The 17776-nt window shown below is 47.0% G+C and overlaps 4 protein-coding genes and 1 long non-coding RNA gene across 11 annotated transcripts; 3 read left to right on the top strand and 2 right to left on the bottom strand.

Moving 5' to 3' along the window:
* The first annotated feature begins 121 nt into the window (after positions 1-121).
* LOC121588073 (sodium-independent sulfate anion transporter) lies at positions 122-7508 on the top strand. 5 transcript variants are annotated; one of them, XM_041905621.1, is made up of 6 exons: positions 1395-1776; positions 4949-5176; positions 5244-5672; positions 5737-6688; positions 6766-6966; positions 7294-7508. In XM_041905621.1, the coding sequence occupies exons 2-6, from the start codon at positions 5015-5017 to the stop codon at positions 7302-7304; spliced, it is 1755 nt and encodes a 584-aa protein (XP_041761555.1). In that variant the 5' UTR covers positions 1395-1776; positions 4949-5014; the 3' UTR covers positions 7305-7508. The 5 variants fall into 5 exon arrangements, with proteins under 5 accessions (XP_041761552.1, XP_041761553.1, XP_041761555.1 ...); XM_041905618.1 differs by lacking the exon at positions 1395-1776 and adding an exon at positions 122-368 and having other exon boundaries at positions 6766-7508; XM_041905619.1 differs by lacking the exon at positions 1395-1776 and adding an exon at positions 401-499 and having other exon boundaries at positions 6766-7508.
* On the bottom strand, positions 1791-4469 carry LOC121588077. The gene is made up of 4 exons (XR_006004153.1): positions 4129-4469; positions 3946-4059; positions 3370-3848; positions 1791-3309 (listed from the first exon to the last, which is right to left on the bottom strand). It is a non-coding gene; the product is annotated as an uncharacterized LOC121588077 (long non-coding RNA).
* Positions 7509-8169: 661 nt separating the features above from the next.
* LOC121603685 (phosphate carrier protein, mitochondrial-like) lies at positions 8170-12081 on the top strand. Its single transcript, XM_041932773.1, has 4 exons — positions 8170-8280; positions 9400-9792; positions 10769-11109; positions 11209-12081. Exons 2-4 carry the CDS (start codon positions 9430-9432, stop codon positions 11552-11554), a joined length of 1050 nt encoding a protein of 349 aa, XP_041788707.1. The 5' UTR covers positions 8170-8280; positions 9400-9429; the 3' UTR covers positions 11555-12081.
* Positions 12082-12871: 790 nt separating this feature from the next.
* Positions 12872-16416, top strand: LOC121603686 (phosphate carrier protein, mitochondrial-like). 3 transcript variants are annotated; one of them, XM_041932774.1, is made up of 4 exons: positions 12872-12984; positions 14419-14826; positions 15129-15469; positions 15538-16416. In XM_041932774.1, the coding sequence occupies exons 2-4, from the start codon at positions 14467-14469 to the stop codon at positions 15881-15883; spliced, it is 1047 nt and encodes a 348-aa protein (XP_041788708.1). In that variant the 5' UTR covers positions 12872-12984; positions 14419-14466; the 3' UTR covers positions 15884-16416. The 3 variants fall into 3 exon arrangements, with proteins under 3 accessions (XP_041788708.1, XP_041788709.1, XP_041788710.1); XM_041932775.1 differs by lacking the exon at positions 12872-12984 and adding an exon at positions 13029-13129; XM_041932776.1 differs by lacking the exon at positions 12872-12984 and adding an exon at positions 13048-13072.
* LOC121603687 lies at positions 16417-17711 on the bottom strand. The gene is made up of 4 exons (XM_041932778.1): positions 17469-17711; positions 16994-17394; positions 16762-16915; positions 16417-16693 (listed from the first exon to the last, which is right to left on the bottom strand). Exons 1-4 carry the CDS (start codon positions 17605-17607, stop codon positions 16584-16586), a joined length of 804 nt encoding a protein of 267 aa, XP_041788712.1. The 5' UTR covers positions 17608-17711; the 3' UTR covers positions 16417-16583.
* Between the last annotated feature and the right edge of the window lie 65 nt (positions 17712-17776).

Genomic DNA, 17776 nt, shown 5'->3' with positions numbered 1-17776 from the left:
ATGACGTCACGGATCGTGTTGTTGTTGCGAGCTGTCATTCTCCGCACACACACACGGCACGACAGCTGTCACACTATGCCACCTGGGTATTGTTTACGTTTTGCTTTTGCCTTTTTCGTAGAGATTCTTTTGACCCAAACAGTGCAAACTGTTGTGTGCCGCGAGATAAGAAAAACTAAAAACCCGCCAGCATCGAAGGAATGGACCGCTTTCTCCAACTCACTTCCGGCAGGGAGGAAAGTTAGAATAGCACGGTTATAATTTATTAAACCTACGGAGTGCGGTCGATGAGGTTGGCTCGAAAGTTTGTTTACAAAACTAACGATCATCTATGGACGACACCGACGAAGCAATCGTTGGGTGTACAGGTACGCGCGTGTTGAATATCGCTGTTGTGAAAATATTGCTAAATTCCTCTCCGTCGGTGAGAATAACTCTGTGTGCATGTTTGTGTACTGTGCTGTGATCCTGTGATCCGCCCGGCCTTGCTGTTTCGTTTGTAAGTTTCTCTCCGCTTTGTACGAATAACAACAAATTGGGGCAATGGACGTGGCCGCAACGTCGACAAAAATTACGCCCTATTAAGAACCACAAAAGAAAGCCCATTGGTCCATTGAGAGAATTAAAGGTAGATTATACTTTCTTTACCTTTAGATATGAGTGTTAGAGTACTGCTGTCTCAAGTGAATCCGAGTGATGCGCATCAATTTGCACCGATAACGATAATATCGAATGTTTGTGCTTACACTGGAAGTAATTTAATAAGGCCGATTTTATCAACCGTTCCTTGTCAATTGTTTGATTTTAATTGCTGCTTATTGCAAAATGGTTCCGAAAAGGGCACATTATTTGGCGACAGACTCAAATTTGAACTCAAACAACCTCAACGCATCTAATTCCTCGTTGTAAGAAACATCATCTTCGACAAATTAAATTCTCAGCCTTACACGGCCTTAACCGGCTTGATCGTAACGCAACCGGCTTACGCAACGCCAAGTGCACCCAAACACTTCTCACGCGTCCCATAAGAGAGCCGTCCGCGTGCACGCGCATTGACCCCGGATTGCCGGCACCCGGGCACGAGATTTCGTTTGGCATGCACACGAGATCAATCGCGCATTCCACACCTGAAGAATGTAACCAAAAAAAGGGATAAATATGACTTTATGCTACACAAACACACCTTTGTTGTTTGTTTTGCCGGAATTCAAATGAGGCTACAGGAAGAGAGAGAGAAAAAAAAGGATCACCAATAAAAAAAATCCAGTTCCTCCCTCTCTTGTGAACGGCGAAGAGGTTCTCCCTCCTTTTGCCCCCTTGAACATCGCAAACGGACGGAATGGTTGTGTTTTGTGTGACCCTCCCCACCCGTTCGGATGGTGCCAGTTAGCGGTGAGCGCCGCTGTATCGTTCCAGACGTCGAGGCGAACGGGTCTGGAAAGCAATAGCTGCGCGTTCTTCCTATCGAAATCGTTTCGTGTACCACCTCGGGCGCCAAACATCTTCTACAATTCTAGCCGGGTGGCGGTGCGGTTTCCTTTTCCTCCATGCCGCCACGTGCGCACATGGCTTTTGGCAACGCGCGCGTTTAAGATAAAAAGGGTCATTATTGTTAAAGAGAAGCAAAACGACGCACGCACGTTTCACCAGGCGAACATAGGCTGTGCTGGAGTAGCAGTGCCGGGTAGTGAGGAAAAGTAGTGTAACTCGCCGCAGGCTTTAGAAGTAGATCGGCTTTGCAGAACGGCGGACCGGTTTGAAGGTAACCGTACTTTGGTAAGTGTTAATAAGTGAAAGCAAATGCGCTTAAAGTAGACGCAAAGTGTATATGGAACATCTCCGATATCTGTAATCTAGTATTTCTAAGCGCTTCAGTAAACAGGCGCCCAGTTCATGGTTAGCCAGTTTTGTGGTAGATGATCCTGATTGATCCTTGGCATCGTTCTTTCTCCCCGGTGTGTATGACTAATGATCAACAACCACTGTGCCCCCCACTGTGAGCTGTCATGCCAAATTGTGCAACGCCGTTAGCCGTTGTCTCCTCTAGTATAACTCATCCCTCAGTTGAAAGGCCTAAACCGTTCCATAATTACAATGTTTTGCAGTGAACGGCAGTGGATTGGCGTTTTGTGTTCTCCAATCATTTTGATACGGTAGAAACCGTTTCATTTCGATTCGTAATGATGATGACTTTGAATGTGTAGTGACCCTAAAACCACGCGGGTATGCGCGTGGTTAGCACGTGTTAATACCATTCAATGTGATTGCTCATTGTGAAGCAGTTTAGTGTGTGGAATTATTGGAATTGGAATACCAACACCAATAAAAAATCCCTTTTATTAGTGGTAACTTGTATAAATCGTTCCATTAAAATCCAAATTAAATAAACATAAAATGGCCGTGATTGTACAACCCCAACTTGTTGCGATCTGTTCAAATAAGTTAATCCGCAAAAACGCAGAGCGAGACGCATAACAACACTATACATTCAAGGTTAAACCGCCCCAACAAAAGAGGGTCATACCAGGCTCGATGATTTTTTAAGGCTCGTTTGTTTCGTCTTTCCTCCACTTCAAACGCAGGATTTAGCTAAATCTGGATATTACTGGTTCGGGGCGGATAAGATGCGTAAGATTCTCATCTCAGCTTCCATTCGATCTGCGCGTTCTGGGCAAACGACCTGTTTGGACACCCGACGAGGACTAGAAGGTGTAATGAGGTTCAGTCGGGGTCCAACCAAACAGCAAACAGCTTTCGATCATTTACCATCGGTGCAAAGAGCATATTTGGTCGAGGATGAAATTTACGCGCACGGTTTGCACGATCACCTTCCCAGCCGTGCAAGCTAACATAGAGTTGATATGGTTGTTTCTCCCATAAGAAATGGTGCTCGATTCGTTAGGATATGGGTGAGTAACGATCGAACGCCGACCCGGCGAAAGATGTTGTGTAGCAGTAGTTGTTGGGTAAACATGTTTTTCTTTCGCTTTTATATCCTCTCACCTATCGCGTCTGAGGATCTGGGCGGGAGATACATATACGCTTTTCGGGCGCTTTGGTGCGGTGCGTATACGGCGATGGCCGGGTTTTAAAACTGGTTTTTGTTTTTGTTTTGATGTTTTCTTCTTACATTTCGTAAACAAAATACATTTTTGAATGGGACCTGAACGTAAGCACAAAGAAAATCAAAAAAGTTCCACCATTTTAGGAATTCCACATTTACCGCGCACGTTTCGTACTGTACGCCGTAAGCAACATTTGGGGGGAATTTATTTTTCTCGTTTTTCCGAATATCAACCGTTCGCCGGACTGTAAACGAAAACGACATTTTTAAACAAATGTTCTTAGCAACCTTATCCACACACATACACATAAACACACTTTGGCAACATTTGTGTAAAGCAAGCCTACTTTCTAACAATCGTTTCGGAAACGGTTGCTGGGTTGTTTACTTCGCACGTGTTTCTGTTGGCGTAGTGTGCTCTACCGGTTGAACGGTTGTGGACGAAAGGATTTACAGGAAGCTTTAAACCTTCCACAGTGTATTCGTGATAAATCTGCCTTCCCATTTGTTTGTTTGTGTAGCTTCTTGATAGTGTGATAAGCAAAACGTTGGGTTGCTTTAACTATTACCACATGTCAAACTCTAGTATAACTGTTGGCGTGGTGTTGGTACTTTCTTTACGATGAAACCCTTTACAAAAATGTGTTTAATTGAATGATTTATGCTGTTGTTGTGGTTTGATTTAATGTAACAGGCTAATGATACACTGGCCGCCTTTGTCTGGAGTATCGAAATTCGGAGTCAATAATATGGAGCTTCCCTACATCCGCATATTCTGTTTTGCCTAAAAAATTAATTGTAATTAGGTAAACTGACTTCTGAATGGCGTGATCATTACTTTTTTTCTTTGGCACAACAATCTTCGTCGGTCAAGGCCTTACCTCTGTACCACTACTGGGCCTTGGCTTTCAATGACTTACTGATTACACATAGCAAGATAGTCAAATCCTACGTAAGGGCACACGGTCCATCCAGGGCTTGATCCCATGACGGGCCTGTTGTTAAGTATTTCTAATTGACGACTGTACCACCAGATAGACCCTGATGAACACTTTACCACTTACTTTAAGTATCCTCTATGAGAATTCAAGTCTTCTATGAATAGACTTTCGAAATAGACGTTCTTACTCAATTTCTTAATATTTGATAGTCATCAATAGTTTAATGTAGACTAAATCATATCTCTTCACGCATTCACGCATGCATTGATATTTCGAAGCACTTGGTACTGATCGACACCATGTATACTAGGATGCGTCCCATCGTGGGGTTATGGTAACAATCGGGTTAAATTCACCTGGCAACTAGATGAAGAGGGTTAAGTAAAAAAGTTTAAATTCATCATTGCTCGGAACCCTACCATCCGGTTCAGAGTACGGTCTGCTGTGTAGCACAACAAAATAATGTCGATCGAAATCGATCGCGTTTCTTGCTAAGCTTTAAGAGGATCCCATCATTGTAAACTTCTTCCGGAAAGCATTTGCGCATCTACGTACCTGTTCAGTCCCATTTGTTTTGAATAAAACTATTTGTCCTCGGTGGAAGGTCTGTCGCATTCGATACCCGACGATCATAACTGTGCGTACATGTATCCGATTTGTCGTTCAGTTTTTGCCTCATCATCAAACGGTAGACATTGTAATACCCTTCACGCAAAAAAAAAAAACTCGTTCAAACAATGGCTTTATGTGTAGGCCGACACACAACATCAGTGCCAGATGGTAAAGAGACTATCGTATGCTCGAATACAAAAAAACAACGATAACTCGAATTGAAACAGTTGTGCTAATACTAAAGCCGATTCGTGCCGATAAACCTAGTATAGTGTGAAGTCCAAAGTAGTGATGAGCGTGTCTGAACGAGGATCTTTTACCACTTTTACAGCAAGGCAGCAACCGTAGCACGGTAAAGTAGCAGCAAGCAAGGCACCGGACCGTTTACCAAACCGTTATGGGTCTATCACGCGTGGAGCGCGTTATCCCCGGGACACGATGGCTGCGCGGCTACACGGGACAGTTCGTGGTGGCCGATCTGATCGCCGGTATCACCGTAGGATTGACAGTACTTCCCCAAGGGTTGGCGTATGCTACGCTTGCCGGTTTAGAGCCACAGGTAAGATGGATTCCTGATGGATTCGTTCCCTAGCTAACTCTTCGTTCTTCGTGTTTCAATTCCACAGTACGGTCTATACTCCGCCTTTGTCGGTGGCGTTGTGTACGCGCTTCTGGGTGGCTGCCGTGAGGTGACGATCGGTCCAACCGCCCTACTATCACTCATGACTAGTCGACACACGGGCTACGGAGGAGCGTCCGGTCCGCAGCTCGCCATACTGCTATGCTTCCTGTCGGGCGTTGTCGAGCTGCTGATGGCCGTCCTACGACTTGGTGCGCTGGTCGATCTCATCTCTCTGCCCGTTACGGTGGGCTTCACCTCGGCCACCGCACTGATCATTGGAGCGTCCCAGCTGAAAGCGCTGCTCGGCATACGCGGTGGGTCGGGGTCAGGGTTCGCTAGCACCGTGCGCACCGTGGTGGAAAAGCTTCCCGAGGCCCGGATAGCCGACAGCATACTGGGTGTCGTATCGATCGCTGTACTGCTGGCAATGAGGGTAAGATACTGCCTCCTTCTATCTGCATTCTTCCCTAATTGGATCTTTGTATCTTTGGTTTCAGAAATTAAAAGACATCAAAACACCGCCCGAAGCTACGCGGGGACGCAAAACACTGGGATTTGTCTGCTGGCTAATTGCAACAGCGCGCAATGCGCTCGTCGTGCTGGTGACCAGCTTTGTCGCGTTCTACTACGATCAACGGGGCGAACGGCCGTTCATACTGACCGGCACGGTGAAAAGTGGAATTCCGGACTTTCAGCTGCCACCGTTCAGCTCCGTACTGCCGACAGGCGGTGGACCCAATGGAACCGAACCAGTGCCGGTCGGCTTCGTCGGCATGATCGAGGAGCTGGGTGCATCGATTGCACTCGTGCCCATTATCGCGGTGCTGGGCAATGTGGCCATCTCGAAAGCGTTCGGCGGCAGCGGCATCAATCCGACGCGCGAACTGGTCGCCCTGTCGCTCAGCAACATTTGCGGATCGTTCTTCAGCTCGTTTCCCGTGACGGGATCGTTCTCGCGCAGTGCGGTCAACCATGCGAGTGGCGTAAAGACGCCGATCGGTGGCATCTACACCGGTGCGCTAGTGCTGTTGGCGCTGGGTGTGCTGACGCCCTACTTCCAGTACATCCCGAAGGCTGCCCTCAGCGCGGTGATCATTTCGGCGGTCATCTTTATGATTGAGTACGAGGTGATACGTCCACTGTGGCGATGCAGCAAGCGTGAGCTTATTCCGGGCGCGGTAACGTTCGTGCTGAGCCTAATCATCGGTGTCGAGCTGGGACTGTTGGCCGGTGTGCTGACCGATCTGGCCTTTGTCGTGTACCGGACCGCTCGCCCACTGCTGACGGTTAGCGTGGCAGATACGGCCCTCGGCACGCAGTACATTTTAATCCGTCCAAATCACAGCCTCTTATACTTTCCGGCCGTCGAATGGGTGCGCAACGTCACGTCCAAAGCTATCAAGCAGCATGGCAACATTCCGGTGGTGTTTGACTGCCGGTTAGTGAATGGTAAGTGTTGGTAGTGGCAGTCTATCTTGTCGCCACCGTCTTGTTGTGTACTAATGGATATTTTATTCATTCGATAGAATTCGACTACACTGCCGCGACTGGTTTGCAAATGCTGCAAAAGGAGCTGGAGAAGAAAAAGATCCCCCTGATCGTGTACGGATCGACGAACGAGGTGCGAAAGCTGCTTCAGGAAACGCTCAAAAGCAGCCTGATCGAGGTGACGAACGATGACGAGCTGGAGGTTCTGCTGCAGGAGCTGTCGCCCGCTGACGGTGCAGGTAAGCATGAGCTGCGGGAAGTCGTTACACCGCTCCTATCGCCCGACCGTGCACCGCCCATCGCCGAGCTCGAGGATTCGTGAACGGTTTACCATGTGCCTTTTTATCAGTCTGTGTATGTGGTGTGTGGTAATGTCCTGTGTACGCTGTGTTCGTTCCGACTCATCTATTACTCTTTATGTTGCGTATCATCCCAATCATCCTTTGCCGATCGCTGCGTGTACCGCTTGCGCATGTGCTATGTATGTGTGACCCACCCATATGTATCGGGCCAAATTCATGTTCCTTTCTGTATGTTATCCTCTATCTTCGTCGCGTGTATTATAGGTGTACGATAAGAAAAGATAAGAAATCTCTTCCTAAAGCTCTCCTGGACAAAAGGGGGGTATCTGCTCATGCTCATAATTACCCCTCGAATATTAGTACCGATTGGCCACTGACAGGCAGAAATGAATTCGAATTTATTGTTAACTATATTTGTTAAGCGCACAGGTTTCTGTGTATTGCCGGATTAAAATAAAGCAAATGTATTTTAAACACAATTACGCATGTGGTAATCAGAATTTGGATTTTTTTTGTTGTTGTTGCATTCACAAATGGAGCTAAGATTATGCTTTACGTTTTCTGACTGTTGATCGTAATCGTTTTTTAATACAACGCCACATTTTAGGAAAGAAATTGTCTAATTTGCGTAAAATAGTTTTATTTTCACCTAAAAAAATGTATTTCCGAAACTATCAAGTAAGATTTAGAGCTTTGTAATTCATTTTAGCTTCGCTTTAAGGCTTTTGTTCAAGGAACGCTTTAGGTTTTTTTAAAATGATTTTCATTTAACGACATTTTTTATGATTCCCTTTCAACGATCATATCCTTTTTTTCAAATTGCTGGAACGTAATGAGTCGGAGCTTTGGCTCCGACTGGAGCAGCCCATCACTAGTTTGATTGATTGAGCGAAAAAGCTGTCGCATTATGGGCGACATGGATTAATCTGGTCAAAAATATGTTATTTTTTTTATTAAAATTTTAATTTTATACATGCTGCTCAGCCTCTATGTATTTAAACGATGAATCATAGATATTTTTTATGTTTATATACAAGAAAGGTGCATGTTTTGGATGGAATTATGGTTGAACAAAGAACAATTGTTTTGCTATCGTGCGTGACGTAGGCATTGTCGAATTTTGTTCACCGGGAATTCGCTCCGCTGGATTCTCCAGCCTGTCAACGGAAGAAGAAGCAACGAAAAGCGGTCAAAGCTGTCTCAATCGAAAGCCAGCCATTTCTGCAGCTTGTCGTCTGCCTGACTGAGCCGGTAAGTTTGTGCACCAGAAATAAACTGTACTCAAAGTTTATTCTTTCTATTTAAAGCTGACATTAGCAAATGAAGTGATGGAGTGTGTAGAACGATTATTAAAGTGCAGTAGTTGCTTTTGGGGCAACGAAGAGGTGCGGCAATTGAGTGTGCAAAGTGTGCTTCAAGGCCATCCTTAGTCAAATTTTAATCTTAGTGTTTTTGTATGGTTAATTAAGCTCCCATCTGGTAATTGGGTCGAATATACTGTTCCGCCTGTTGTTTATGGGGCAATAGTTCCCTTTTCCCTATATGATGGAGGAATAACCAGTTCAAGTTTTCACGCAATGTCTAGAATGTTCCGCCGATGCTCTACGCAGGTCCCTTCCACGTGACAGAAGCTCTCTTTCACTCCTGTAGTGTTTCGTGGAAGGCCGTGACGCACTCTCTCCGGGATGGAAGGCCGTGCACACCGGTTCCATTTGACACCCTCCGGAGGTGATAATTGTGCGTGTGTGTGCTTTGAATGTTTCTCCCGAAGTGTGAACGAACGCAAAGATTCCAACTCCTATTGTGATTAGAGTTGCGTGAAGCTGGCTTAAGGGAGGGGGGATTTTGCAAAACCCTTATTTCGGCAAGCTTTAAAGTTTCCCAGTCATGAGCGAGGCGCTTACGACATAATGCGACTTTTTGTCTGGTTATATAACGAGATCGAAAAGTTGGAAGCTGGAATGTCCACTCGAAAAGGATGGTTTGCAATAATTAGTATCGGTATATTCACTTAAAAATTAACATCTTTCAAATTCTCATACTAATTTTCCACTCTTTTAATTAATTCAGTTAGTAAAAGCAATCACCTTTAACGCAAGAAAAAGGATTGTTTTTGCTAAATTGGAATTTAGTTTTTATATAATCGCACGGTCGAAGAAACGTTGTTTTAAAGGTCTTCCAATCTTATCTTATCGCAAACGTGGCTGCGTCGCTGGCCGCTTCTGCTGTCCATAGAACATCGTTCCTCTTCAACTTCAACTGATGTCGTAATGTCTCCAGACCCTGCTGATATCGATTTAATACACTTCGAAGCGTTGCAGGAACTAAAAGAAAACTAATCCATTTCTGCCCTTGTTTACCCACTTCCAGGTGTCGCAAGGATAAAAGATTCATTCCACCATGTTTGCCGGACTGCTGGAAGCCGCACGGAACTCGCCCTTCCGCACACCGTTCACACGCGTGCACTGTGATGACGGTACCGAGAAGGCGGTAGTGCCGGGCCGTTCCGTTCAGGCAGCCGCCAGCCGCGAGGTTGAGTTCGGCTCGAATGAATTCTTCGGCCTGTGTGCGGTCGGAGGTATCCTGTCGTGCGGTATCACCCACACCGCCGTCGTACCGCTCGATCTGGTCAAGTGCCGGCTGCAGGTCAACCAGGCCAAGTACAAGAATCTGTTCCACGGATTCAAGGTCACCATCGCGGAGGAGGGTGCGCGCGGTCTGGCCAAGGGATGGGCACCGACATTCTTCGGCTACTCGGCCCAGGTAAGTTCCTCAAGATGGATAGCGGATGATAAGGGGCTATGGTGTGGGGCACGCGGTTGCACTTATCTGTCTGGCAGGTCCCACGTGAACGCGTTTTAATAAACTGTCCGTGACCTTTTTTGGAAGACAAGCTTGTACAAAATGCTGCAGTTTTTTAGAGGGTGAGAAACCATGTGACTACCTCGCGAAGCGGTAATACGTGCAGGGTGGGAAACACTTCTAATGCAACCAGCACGACGTGCTTCATATGAGATCATTTAGTCTGTTGTGAGTTCTAAACATTCTACACTACGCTCTGTGCTGCACAATGTTGGCTGAGTAATTGAACTGGCTTTGAGGCGGTTCAACGTATACACAAACGTGTGCCGTCGTGTCTCGTTACGTAATGCACTGTGTACGGTACTGTGTGTTTTTGCGATGCACGTTTTTCTTACGGAGCGCGGTGGAACTTGAAAATCAATAATGCAAACTTTGCAAAGGATTCGTTCCGTAACAATTAAGTTTTTATGATACAAGCACTCTACGACACAAATGTTGCTGTTTTTGTTAAATTAGAGTGGCAATTGACTTTGTGGTGGTACGCTGCAAATCATTATTATTTAATAATTTCAGGGAGTTCTCATAGCTGTGGGATACTTTATTGACTGCTATTTACGTAAAATGAACTTAATATATTGTGAATTGGACACTATAGCACCCTTGTAGGACAAATCCAATAGGAATTTACAGGGAGCCTGTCCAAAAAAGATTCCATAGAGTCCAATTTCCATCATATGAAGTTCACTTCCTGTAAGAAAGAGTCAAGGTAGCGTACCACAACTATGAGAACGCCTGGAACACCCTGTAATGTTTTGTTGATGTGAGAAGTTAAACAAATTCAAAATAATAAATTGGACTTCTATTTAATCTTTAACAGTATTCCAATCGATTCTACAAGTAATACTCACTTTCGTTTATAATTCGTCCACTTCCCCAGGGTGCCTTCAAGTTCGGTCTGTATGAGGTGTTCAAAATCAAGTACGCTGACATGATCGGCGAGGAGAATGCCTATCTGTACCGTACCTGGGTGTATCTGGGCGCTTCCGCCTCGGCCGAATTCTTCGCCGACATTGCGCTGGCCCCGCTGGAGGCGGCCAAGGTCAAGATCCAGACCATGCCCGGATACGCCAACACGATGCGCCAGGCCATGCCGAAGATGATGGGCGAGGAGGGCGTTATGGCGTTCTACAAGGGACTGGTTCCGCTGTGGTGCCGTCAGATCCCGTACACCATGATGAAGTTCGCCTGCTTCGAGAAGACCGTCGAGCTGTTGTACAAGTACGTACTGGCGTTTTTGTGCCATTGTTTGGCCCGAGCATCACTTTATGTAATTCACTTTGTGTTTTTGTTTCTCTTCTTTGTCCACGTTCTGTGCAGGCATGTCGTGCCGAAGCCACGCGACCAGTGCTCGAAGGGTGAGCAGCTGATTGTGACATTCGCTGCCGGCTACATTGCCGGTGTGTTCTGTGCCGTGGTGTCCCATCCGGCCGACGTGGTCGTGTCCAAGCTGAACCAGGCCAAGGGATCGTCCGCGATCGATGTGGCCAAGCAGCTCGGCTTCATGGGCATGTGGAACGGTCTGACGCCGCGTATCATCATGATCGGTACGCTGACCGCCCTGCAGTGGTTCATCTACGACGGTGTGAAGGTTGCCCTCTCCATCCCCCGCCCACCCCCGCCAGAGATGCCGGAGTCGCTGAAAAAGAAGCTGAACGTAGAGTAATTCTAGCGCCACGGGTGAAAGGAAGTCGAAGCATTTGTTTGTGATGATGGTGTGCAGCACTGTTGTAAAAGTGGCTTCATGCGCGCTGCTAAAACAGGAACGAATTAGTAATATTTATTGCATTCCCCGGCCCGGCAATTGGAGTGTTTTTGTGAAAAGGTGCACGCGCGAGAAGAAGAGCGAAATAGGTATTGAATCGGAATGTTCCATCAACCGAATGATATTTTGTGAAAACCCGAAACGGATGGAAGTAATGCCAGCAGTGTGTTCCGGTGCTAATGATAATGTTTTTTTTGCAACAGCAATGACGGCCACGTAAGATGCAATATGGCCGGTACATGTGTGTGATCGCGTGCTTAAACAACCCGAGCTATGTGTGTGTGTGTGTACGTGTGTGTGTATGGGCAGTTGCCGCCGCCGAGCTAGTTTAAGCATTTGTGCGCTACCCTTTAAAGTGTCACAGCATCATCGTAAATAAAGTCCTTGAAGCCGTCGTGTGAATTACGCTACGATTAGTAAACCCATAACCCAAATGTCCCGTGTTTGTTCTATATTGTGAGAAATGTTCGAATAATTCGCTCTAATTTCGCTTGGGAAGCAAAGCTGAAGTGAACGTGTAAGCTGGGGGTGTTGAGAGAGTGTTGTTTTTGCGCTACCCTTATGTAAAAGTTACAAAATAGGCAACAAAAAATTCCCTAGAAATCAATGAAAATGAAGAAGATTTGGTAAGTAGAAAGGTCGAGCCAAGAACGGCGTCTCTGTCCTTCATCAGCTGATAAAACCGAAAGCGTACTCTGTTTCCACTGTGACGTCATCAATTCGTCTCATTCGACTCTTGGCCCTCTTGCTGTGAAGTGTGAAAAGTCGCGGAGAGCAAAACGTCACCACCGTTGAGTACGGTAAGGTACGTACTACGAATCACATGACGACGGTTGCCCTGCGAGAGGAACGTAAGAGGGAGGGAGGGAGGAGTGTTCAGTTTCTCGATTAGTGGGTCAGAAAGGGATACAATTTGCTCTCACAGTAATGCTCAAATCTTCTCCTAAATCCTTCTCACTACTGTTTGATGCTGCTCATTTACGCTCGTCTCTTTCTTTCTCTCTTTCTTTTTGCAGGAGGGTGCTCGCAGAATTTTCCCATTCGGAAGCAAAAAAGGCGATCCGCGGGAGATCCGCTCGTGAATGCTTTCACAAACACGCACACACGTACAATAAACTGCCCCCCCCCCCCCCCTCCGCCCATACATATGGCAAGGAGAGACAGGAAAGAAGGGATCGAATGTACGTACATCCTCCCCGGTGGAGCGGTGTGTGGGGCGAGTAGCAAGCAGCGCCAGCTCTAGCCAGAGTACATTAGCTGAACGAAACCGCGGCTCAGAGCGACCGTAGCACGGAAAGATCTCGCATCGCAGCAGGCGACGGCAATTGAAGGTAAAGTCAAGGGGGACACCATCAGTCAGACAGTACAGAACAGAAAGCGGGCAAATTGTTCGATCTCGTTTGCAGTGGTGAAGAAAAGGTGCGGCGGGCCAAAATTGTGATAGAGGGCAGCAAGTTGCGTGTGCGAAAAAAAGAGGTGTGCAGTGTGTTGAAGTTTATTTTGTAGATCATTCTTTTCGATAGGAGGGTTGCCTGAGGCTGTGTGCAAAACCACTTCACGCAAGAGGGAAAAAGAATACGTCCACCAAGCCGGGTGTGCTTTACGGAACAAATAGTTTCTAATGCTAATACTCCCCCAATATAAACTACTACCCCATTTCGTTTATCCAATCCGGCTGCAGCGCCAAGACGAACGTTCAGTGGAATCCGCTTGAGGTTATGTAATCGAAGGAAGGATTTGAAAAATACTGCCGTATCACACCCGATAACCAACCGAACCGAACGGTCGGGCCATAGACGGTTGAAACTGCATCGCTGAGCAATGAATAAGTAAACGTGTGCATTAGTTTGCACCTTTGCTGGATAAGAAAAAAAGAAACGAGATTACATCAAGCAAGCGCACGAGGTGGCGCGCAAAACGGGGAGGGGAAACAACGAGACGTGAAGACGTGTGGATGCTGCTTGCGACCCAACTTGTGTGCGCCAATGTCGCTGCTTGTTGCTTCTTCGCGTGGAGCGAAATTTAATTTTAGACACACTACTGTCCTCTCGTCCTACTCGTCGTCGCGCGCGTCCCCTCTACGTCTACGTCATCCCCCCACATGTTACGCTGGCAAGCAGTTTCGAAACGGGCTGTTCTTGAACTTGGACAAAAGAAAGCAGCTATCCCGGTTAGCCGTGCTCGAGCGTTCGGTGGTCCGTTTCCCAATTGCACGAAGCGGAGGCATGTGGCTCCCCACGCGGCCAATTAAAAAAAAAAAGAAGCACGTGCAGCGAAGAAGGTTCAGGTGCCGATAGCGATAGTATTTCTCTTTGGCACCAATTAGACAATCGATTCACATCCTCCCCCTCCTCTTAATCATTGATGATGCACTGATCCACATTGTGCAGGCTGTGGCCCCGGTGTCGTTCAAAGAGCTTTGCATTACAGCTTCGTTGTGTTGCCGCGTTTGTGTTACGGTTACAACTATTTTTACGACCAACGTCCGAACCGAAGAAAAGGAGGTCATTATGCAACATTGAACCTTCAAGTGTGTCGGTAGAGCCGTGTCTTTTGTGATAGGGAAGGAGGATGGTTAGAATGGGGTTTTGTTTATGCTCTGACGTCCTCTTCGACGGTCTCTCTTCGGTTTGACGGTTTAAGGTGTCGGAACCAGGGACAGCCAGGGACAGCTTACATAATTGGCGCAAACCTTAGTCCGATCCGAAAAGCAGCAGTCAACCTAGTTTATAATAAATGCCTTTTTCTTAATTGAACGCTTTCAGTTAATATCCGAGTGAAACGAAGCAAACGAAAGCAGTCCCTCAAGCATCATGTTCACCGCACTACTGGACGCTGCGCGTAATTCGCCCTTCAAGACGCCGTTCACGAAGGCACAGTGTGATGCCGGTACCGTCGCCCCGGTCCGTGGCCGCTCCATTGCGGCCGCCGCCACCGATGAGGTCGAGTTCGGTTCGACCAAGTTCTTCCTGCTGTGCGGTCTCGGCGGTATCATTTCCTGCGGCTCCACCCACACCTTCGTCGTGCCGCTCGATCTGGTCAAGTGCCGGCTGCAGGTCGACCAGGCCAAGTACAAGAACGTGTTCCACGGCTTCAAGCTTACGCTGGCCGAGGATGGTGCCCGCGGTCTGGTGAAGGGATGGGCCCCCACGTTCTTCGGCTACTCGGCACAGGTAATGATGGCGCGGGATCATTTGTAGCGGTTTGCATTTTACTTCCATCATTGTCAGGGCGGATCACTTTGGGATGACATACAAGACACACATACACGCACGTGGCATTTTGCGGTCGCATTTCAGATAATGGAATGCTAATAGACTTAGCACACGAGTGTCACATTGTGCGCTTTGTTGTAATTGTGCATTAAGTGTGATCTTGCGATGACATTCCCTTCCATTGCTTATCAGCAGCGTTCATCGCCTACTTGCTTCTGTTGCCCTACAAAACTGTACTATTCCTCTTTCCACCTCCCCAGGGTGCCTTCAAGTTCGGTCTGTATGAGGTGTTCAAGGTGCAGTACGCCAACATGCTGGGCGAGGAGAATGCCTACCTGTACCGTACCTGGCTGTATCTGGGCGCATCCGCCTCGGCCGAATTCTTCGCCGACATGGCTCTGTCGCCGTTCGAGGCGGCCAAGGTCAAGATCCAGACCATGCCCGGATTCGCCAGCAATATGCGTGAAGCGATGCCGAAGATGATGGGCGAGGAGGGCATCATGGCGTTCTACAAGGGTCTGGTTCCGCTGTGGTGCCGTCAGATCCCGTACACCATGATGAAGTTCGCCTGCTTCGAGAAGACTGTTGAATTGCTCTATGCGTGAGTGTTTGATAACGGTGCATGCGGTTGAAATGGAATTTATGAAACGAGCTCTCTTTCCCCAACAGTTACGTCGTGCCGAAGCCACGCGACCAGTGCTCGAAGGGTGAGCAGCTGATTGTGACGTTCGCTGCCGGCTACATTGCCGGTGTGTTCTGCGCTATCGTTTCCCATCCGGCCGACGTGGTCGTGTCCAAGCTGAACCAGGCCAAGGGATCGTCCGCTATCGATGTGGCCAAGCAGCTCGGCTTCATGGGCATGTGGAACGGTCTGATGCCGCGTATCATCATGATCGGTACGCTGACCGCCCTGCAGTGGTTCATCTACGACGGTGTGAAGGTTGCCCTCTCCATCCCCCGCCCACCCCCGCCAGAGATGCCGGAGTCGCTGAAAAAGAAGCTGGGAGTGCAGTAAACCCTCACCACTGCATCGCCCTTTTCCCCTCTCTGTTGTCCTTACCTTATCCTAATTGTTAGCTTCCCATCAACATCATCCTGTTCCGCAAACTCTCGTACTCGTACTTTAATATCGTCTATTAGGGATGGCTGTCTTCGTCAACACTCAACTTCAAACACGAATGCTTCGAATGCCAGTAATTTTAAGAAACTCAACACACGAACTCTCCGCGGATCGCCAGCCATCACCGTTCGTTCATCTGTCGCTATGCGAAAGTCATTCGATTTGCAGTAACAGTTGTTGCAGCTGCAATGGCACAGTAATATTCAGTATTGCATCGTGTGCAAATTGAAGTTTAATAAAAAAAAAGAAAATCGATGGGGCAACTACTCGCGCGAGCTGTTATCGTCAAAAAGGATCGGACGCAATGTGGTTTGGCTTGGTGTGTGCGAGTGAAGGATATATCCAAAGAAAGGAATTATACATACAGAACACAAAAACAGAAACACACCAAAGTCGTTGAATAATAAAAAAAACTAGACAGTAAAAAATGTGGAAAAAAATCAAACGATTGGATTTATAATTTCAACATACATAGATCTTCAGGCGCAAATGTTACATTCGCAAGACTTTGGTGGAAAGTGTTCGACTCTTTAACGGGTTTGGAGACTCGTGGCCACATATGACTAAATTGTAAGTACGTATACGCTTTATTGTTTTATTTCTTGTTTTTGTTCATTCGCAAAAATCGATTCTGTGTCTTTATGACGATATTCTTCAGCTTGTTGTTGTAGTCATTAATGGTGGAGTATTCATTTTTCCAGATATCTGCAAAAGATCATAGAGAGCATTATGCAAACAAGTTCATAAGGAAGGTAGGGTAGCACTGCACTCACCGTAAAGCAACTGGTTGAAGATGTAGAACGACAGCATCGATTCTTTGGTCGTGCTGTAGCCGAGCTCATTGATCAACGATTCTGTGATGAAATCTTTCAGCACGAGTTCCAGATTCCGGTTGTACTTTTGCACGGTGGCGCCTATGAAGTTGACCTGTCGCGAAAGAAAATATTAAGCTCCTGCTACCTAGATGACCCACAGCGAGACTTAAATCAACGACACGAAACTTACAAACGACACAAATGACTCCTGATCGGTCGTGATGGATTCTTCCAGCTCTTTCAGCTCCTCGATCCGGTTGATGGGGAACTCTACCAGCTTCAGTTCATCCTGCTCGATGAATTCTCCGATCAGCTCACTGTCGGAATCAAGAGATTCCAGCTTCAGCTCCAATCCTTCATCCCCACTGCTGCCAACAATAACTCCACCGCTGGATGGTGGTAGATTTACAATTCCGGCTTGCTGCTGTCGTGCGGCCGCTTCAAGCGAATCTGCCTGCTGGTTCATGTATACGATGTTTTCCAACTTCTTCTCAATGTTGTCCAGCCGTGCGATAATCGATTTCAGTGTGGCCGGATCGAATGTCGTACTGTGCGGATCGGCGAACGTTTTGTGAATCTTCTGTATGATGGCTGGAAGTGGATGTTTAGGAGTAGTATTGTTAACGAAACTTACATTTTGATACAAATTATCTTCTTCTGCTTACAAATATCATCCTCGTCGTCCTCAATATCCACCTCGTCGATGCTCGCATTGGTGCGGAACTTTTTTACCTCTATTCGAATATCGTCGGAAATATTGAAACTCCTGATCGTGGTGGAGATGTTGGATTGTATCACGTTCATGGTGTTGGTTGGGGTAATTTTCGCTTAATTCCGGACGTGGACCTTATTTTTCTACGAAACAACCCCTAAAATTAAATGTAAACAAATGGCGCTGGTGGTTTGTTATGACAGTTGTTCGAGTGCCTAGTGGTTGGAATTTGTGCGGAGATGACTGTCACGTTGGGTGTGA

The sequence above is a fragment of the Anopheles merus genome, chromosome 2R (assembly GCF_017562075.2).
Source record: "Anopheles merus strain MAF chromosome 2R, AmerM5.1, whole genome shotgun sequence".
NCBI lineage: Eukaryota > Metazoa > Arthropoda > Insecta > Diptera > Culicidae > Anopheles > Anopheles merus.
Note: the sequence above shows the minus strand (reverse complement) of the source record. Positions and strands in the feature narration are given on the sequence as shown.

Bases quoted from the DNA above. Each gene is read 5' to 3' on its own strand.
- LOC121588073 (XM_041905618.1), top strand. From the start codon at position 5,015: ATGGGTCTATCACGCGTGGAGCGCGTTATCCCCGGGACACGATGGCTG. The intron at 5,177-5,243 runs GTAAGATGGATT...TCAATTCCACAG, and splicing joins TTGCCGGTTTAGAGCCACAG to TACGGTCTATACTCCGCCTT. The intron at 6,689-6,765 runs GTAAGTGTTGGT...TTCATTCGATAG, and splicing joins TGACTGCCGGTTAGTGAATG to AATTCGACTACACTGCCGCG.
- LOC121603685 (XM_041932773.1), top strand. From the start codon at position 9,430: ATGTTTGCCGGACTGCTGGAAGCCGCACGGAACTCGCCCTTCCGCACA. The intron at 9,793-10,768 runs GTAAGTTCCTCA...CCACTTCCCCAG, and splicing joins TCTTCGGCTACTCGGCCCAG to GGTGCCTTCAAGTTCGGTCT. The intron at 11,110-11,208 runs GTACGTACTGGC...CGTTCTGTGCAG, and splicing joins ACCGTCGAGCTGTTGTACAA to GCATGTCGTGCCGAAGCCAC.
- LOC121603686 (XM_041932774.1), top strand. From the start codon at position 14,467: ATGTTCACCGCACTACTGGACGCTGCGCGTAATTCGCCCTTCAAGACG. The intron at 14,827-15,128 runs GTAATGATGGCG...CCACCTCCCCAG, and splicing joins TCTTCGGCTACTCGGCACAG to GGTGCCTTCAAGTTCGGTCT. The intron at 15,470-15,537 runs GTGAGTGTTTGA...TTTCCCCAACAG, and splicing joins ACTGTTGAATTGCTCTATGC to TTACGTCGTGCCGAAGCCAC.
- LOC121603687 (XM_041932778.1), bottom strand. From the start codon at position 17,607: ATGAACGTGATACAATCCAACATCTCCACCACGATCAGGAGTTTCAAT. The intron at 17,395-17,468 runs GTAAGCAGAAGA...ATCCACTTCCAG, and splicing joins GGACGACGAGGATGATATTT to CCATCATACAGAAGATTCAC. The intron at 16,694-16,761 runs GTGAGTGCAGTG...GATCTTTTGCAG, and splicing joins CTTCAACCAGTTGCTTTACG to ATATCTGGAAAAATGAATAC.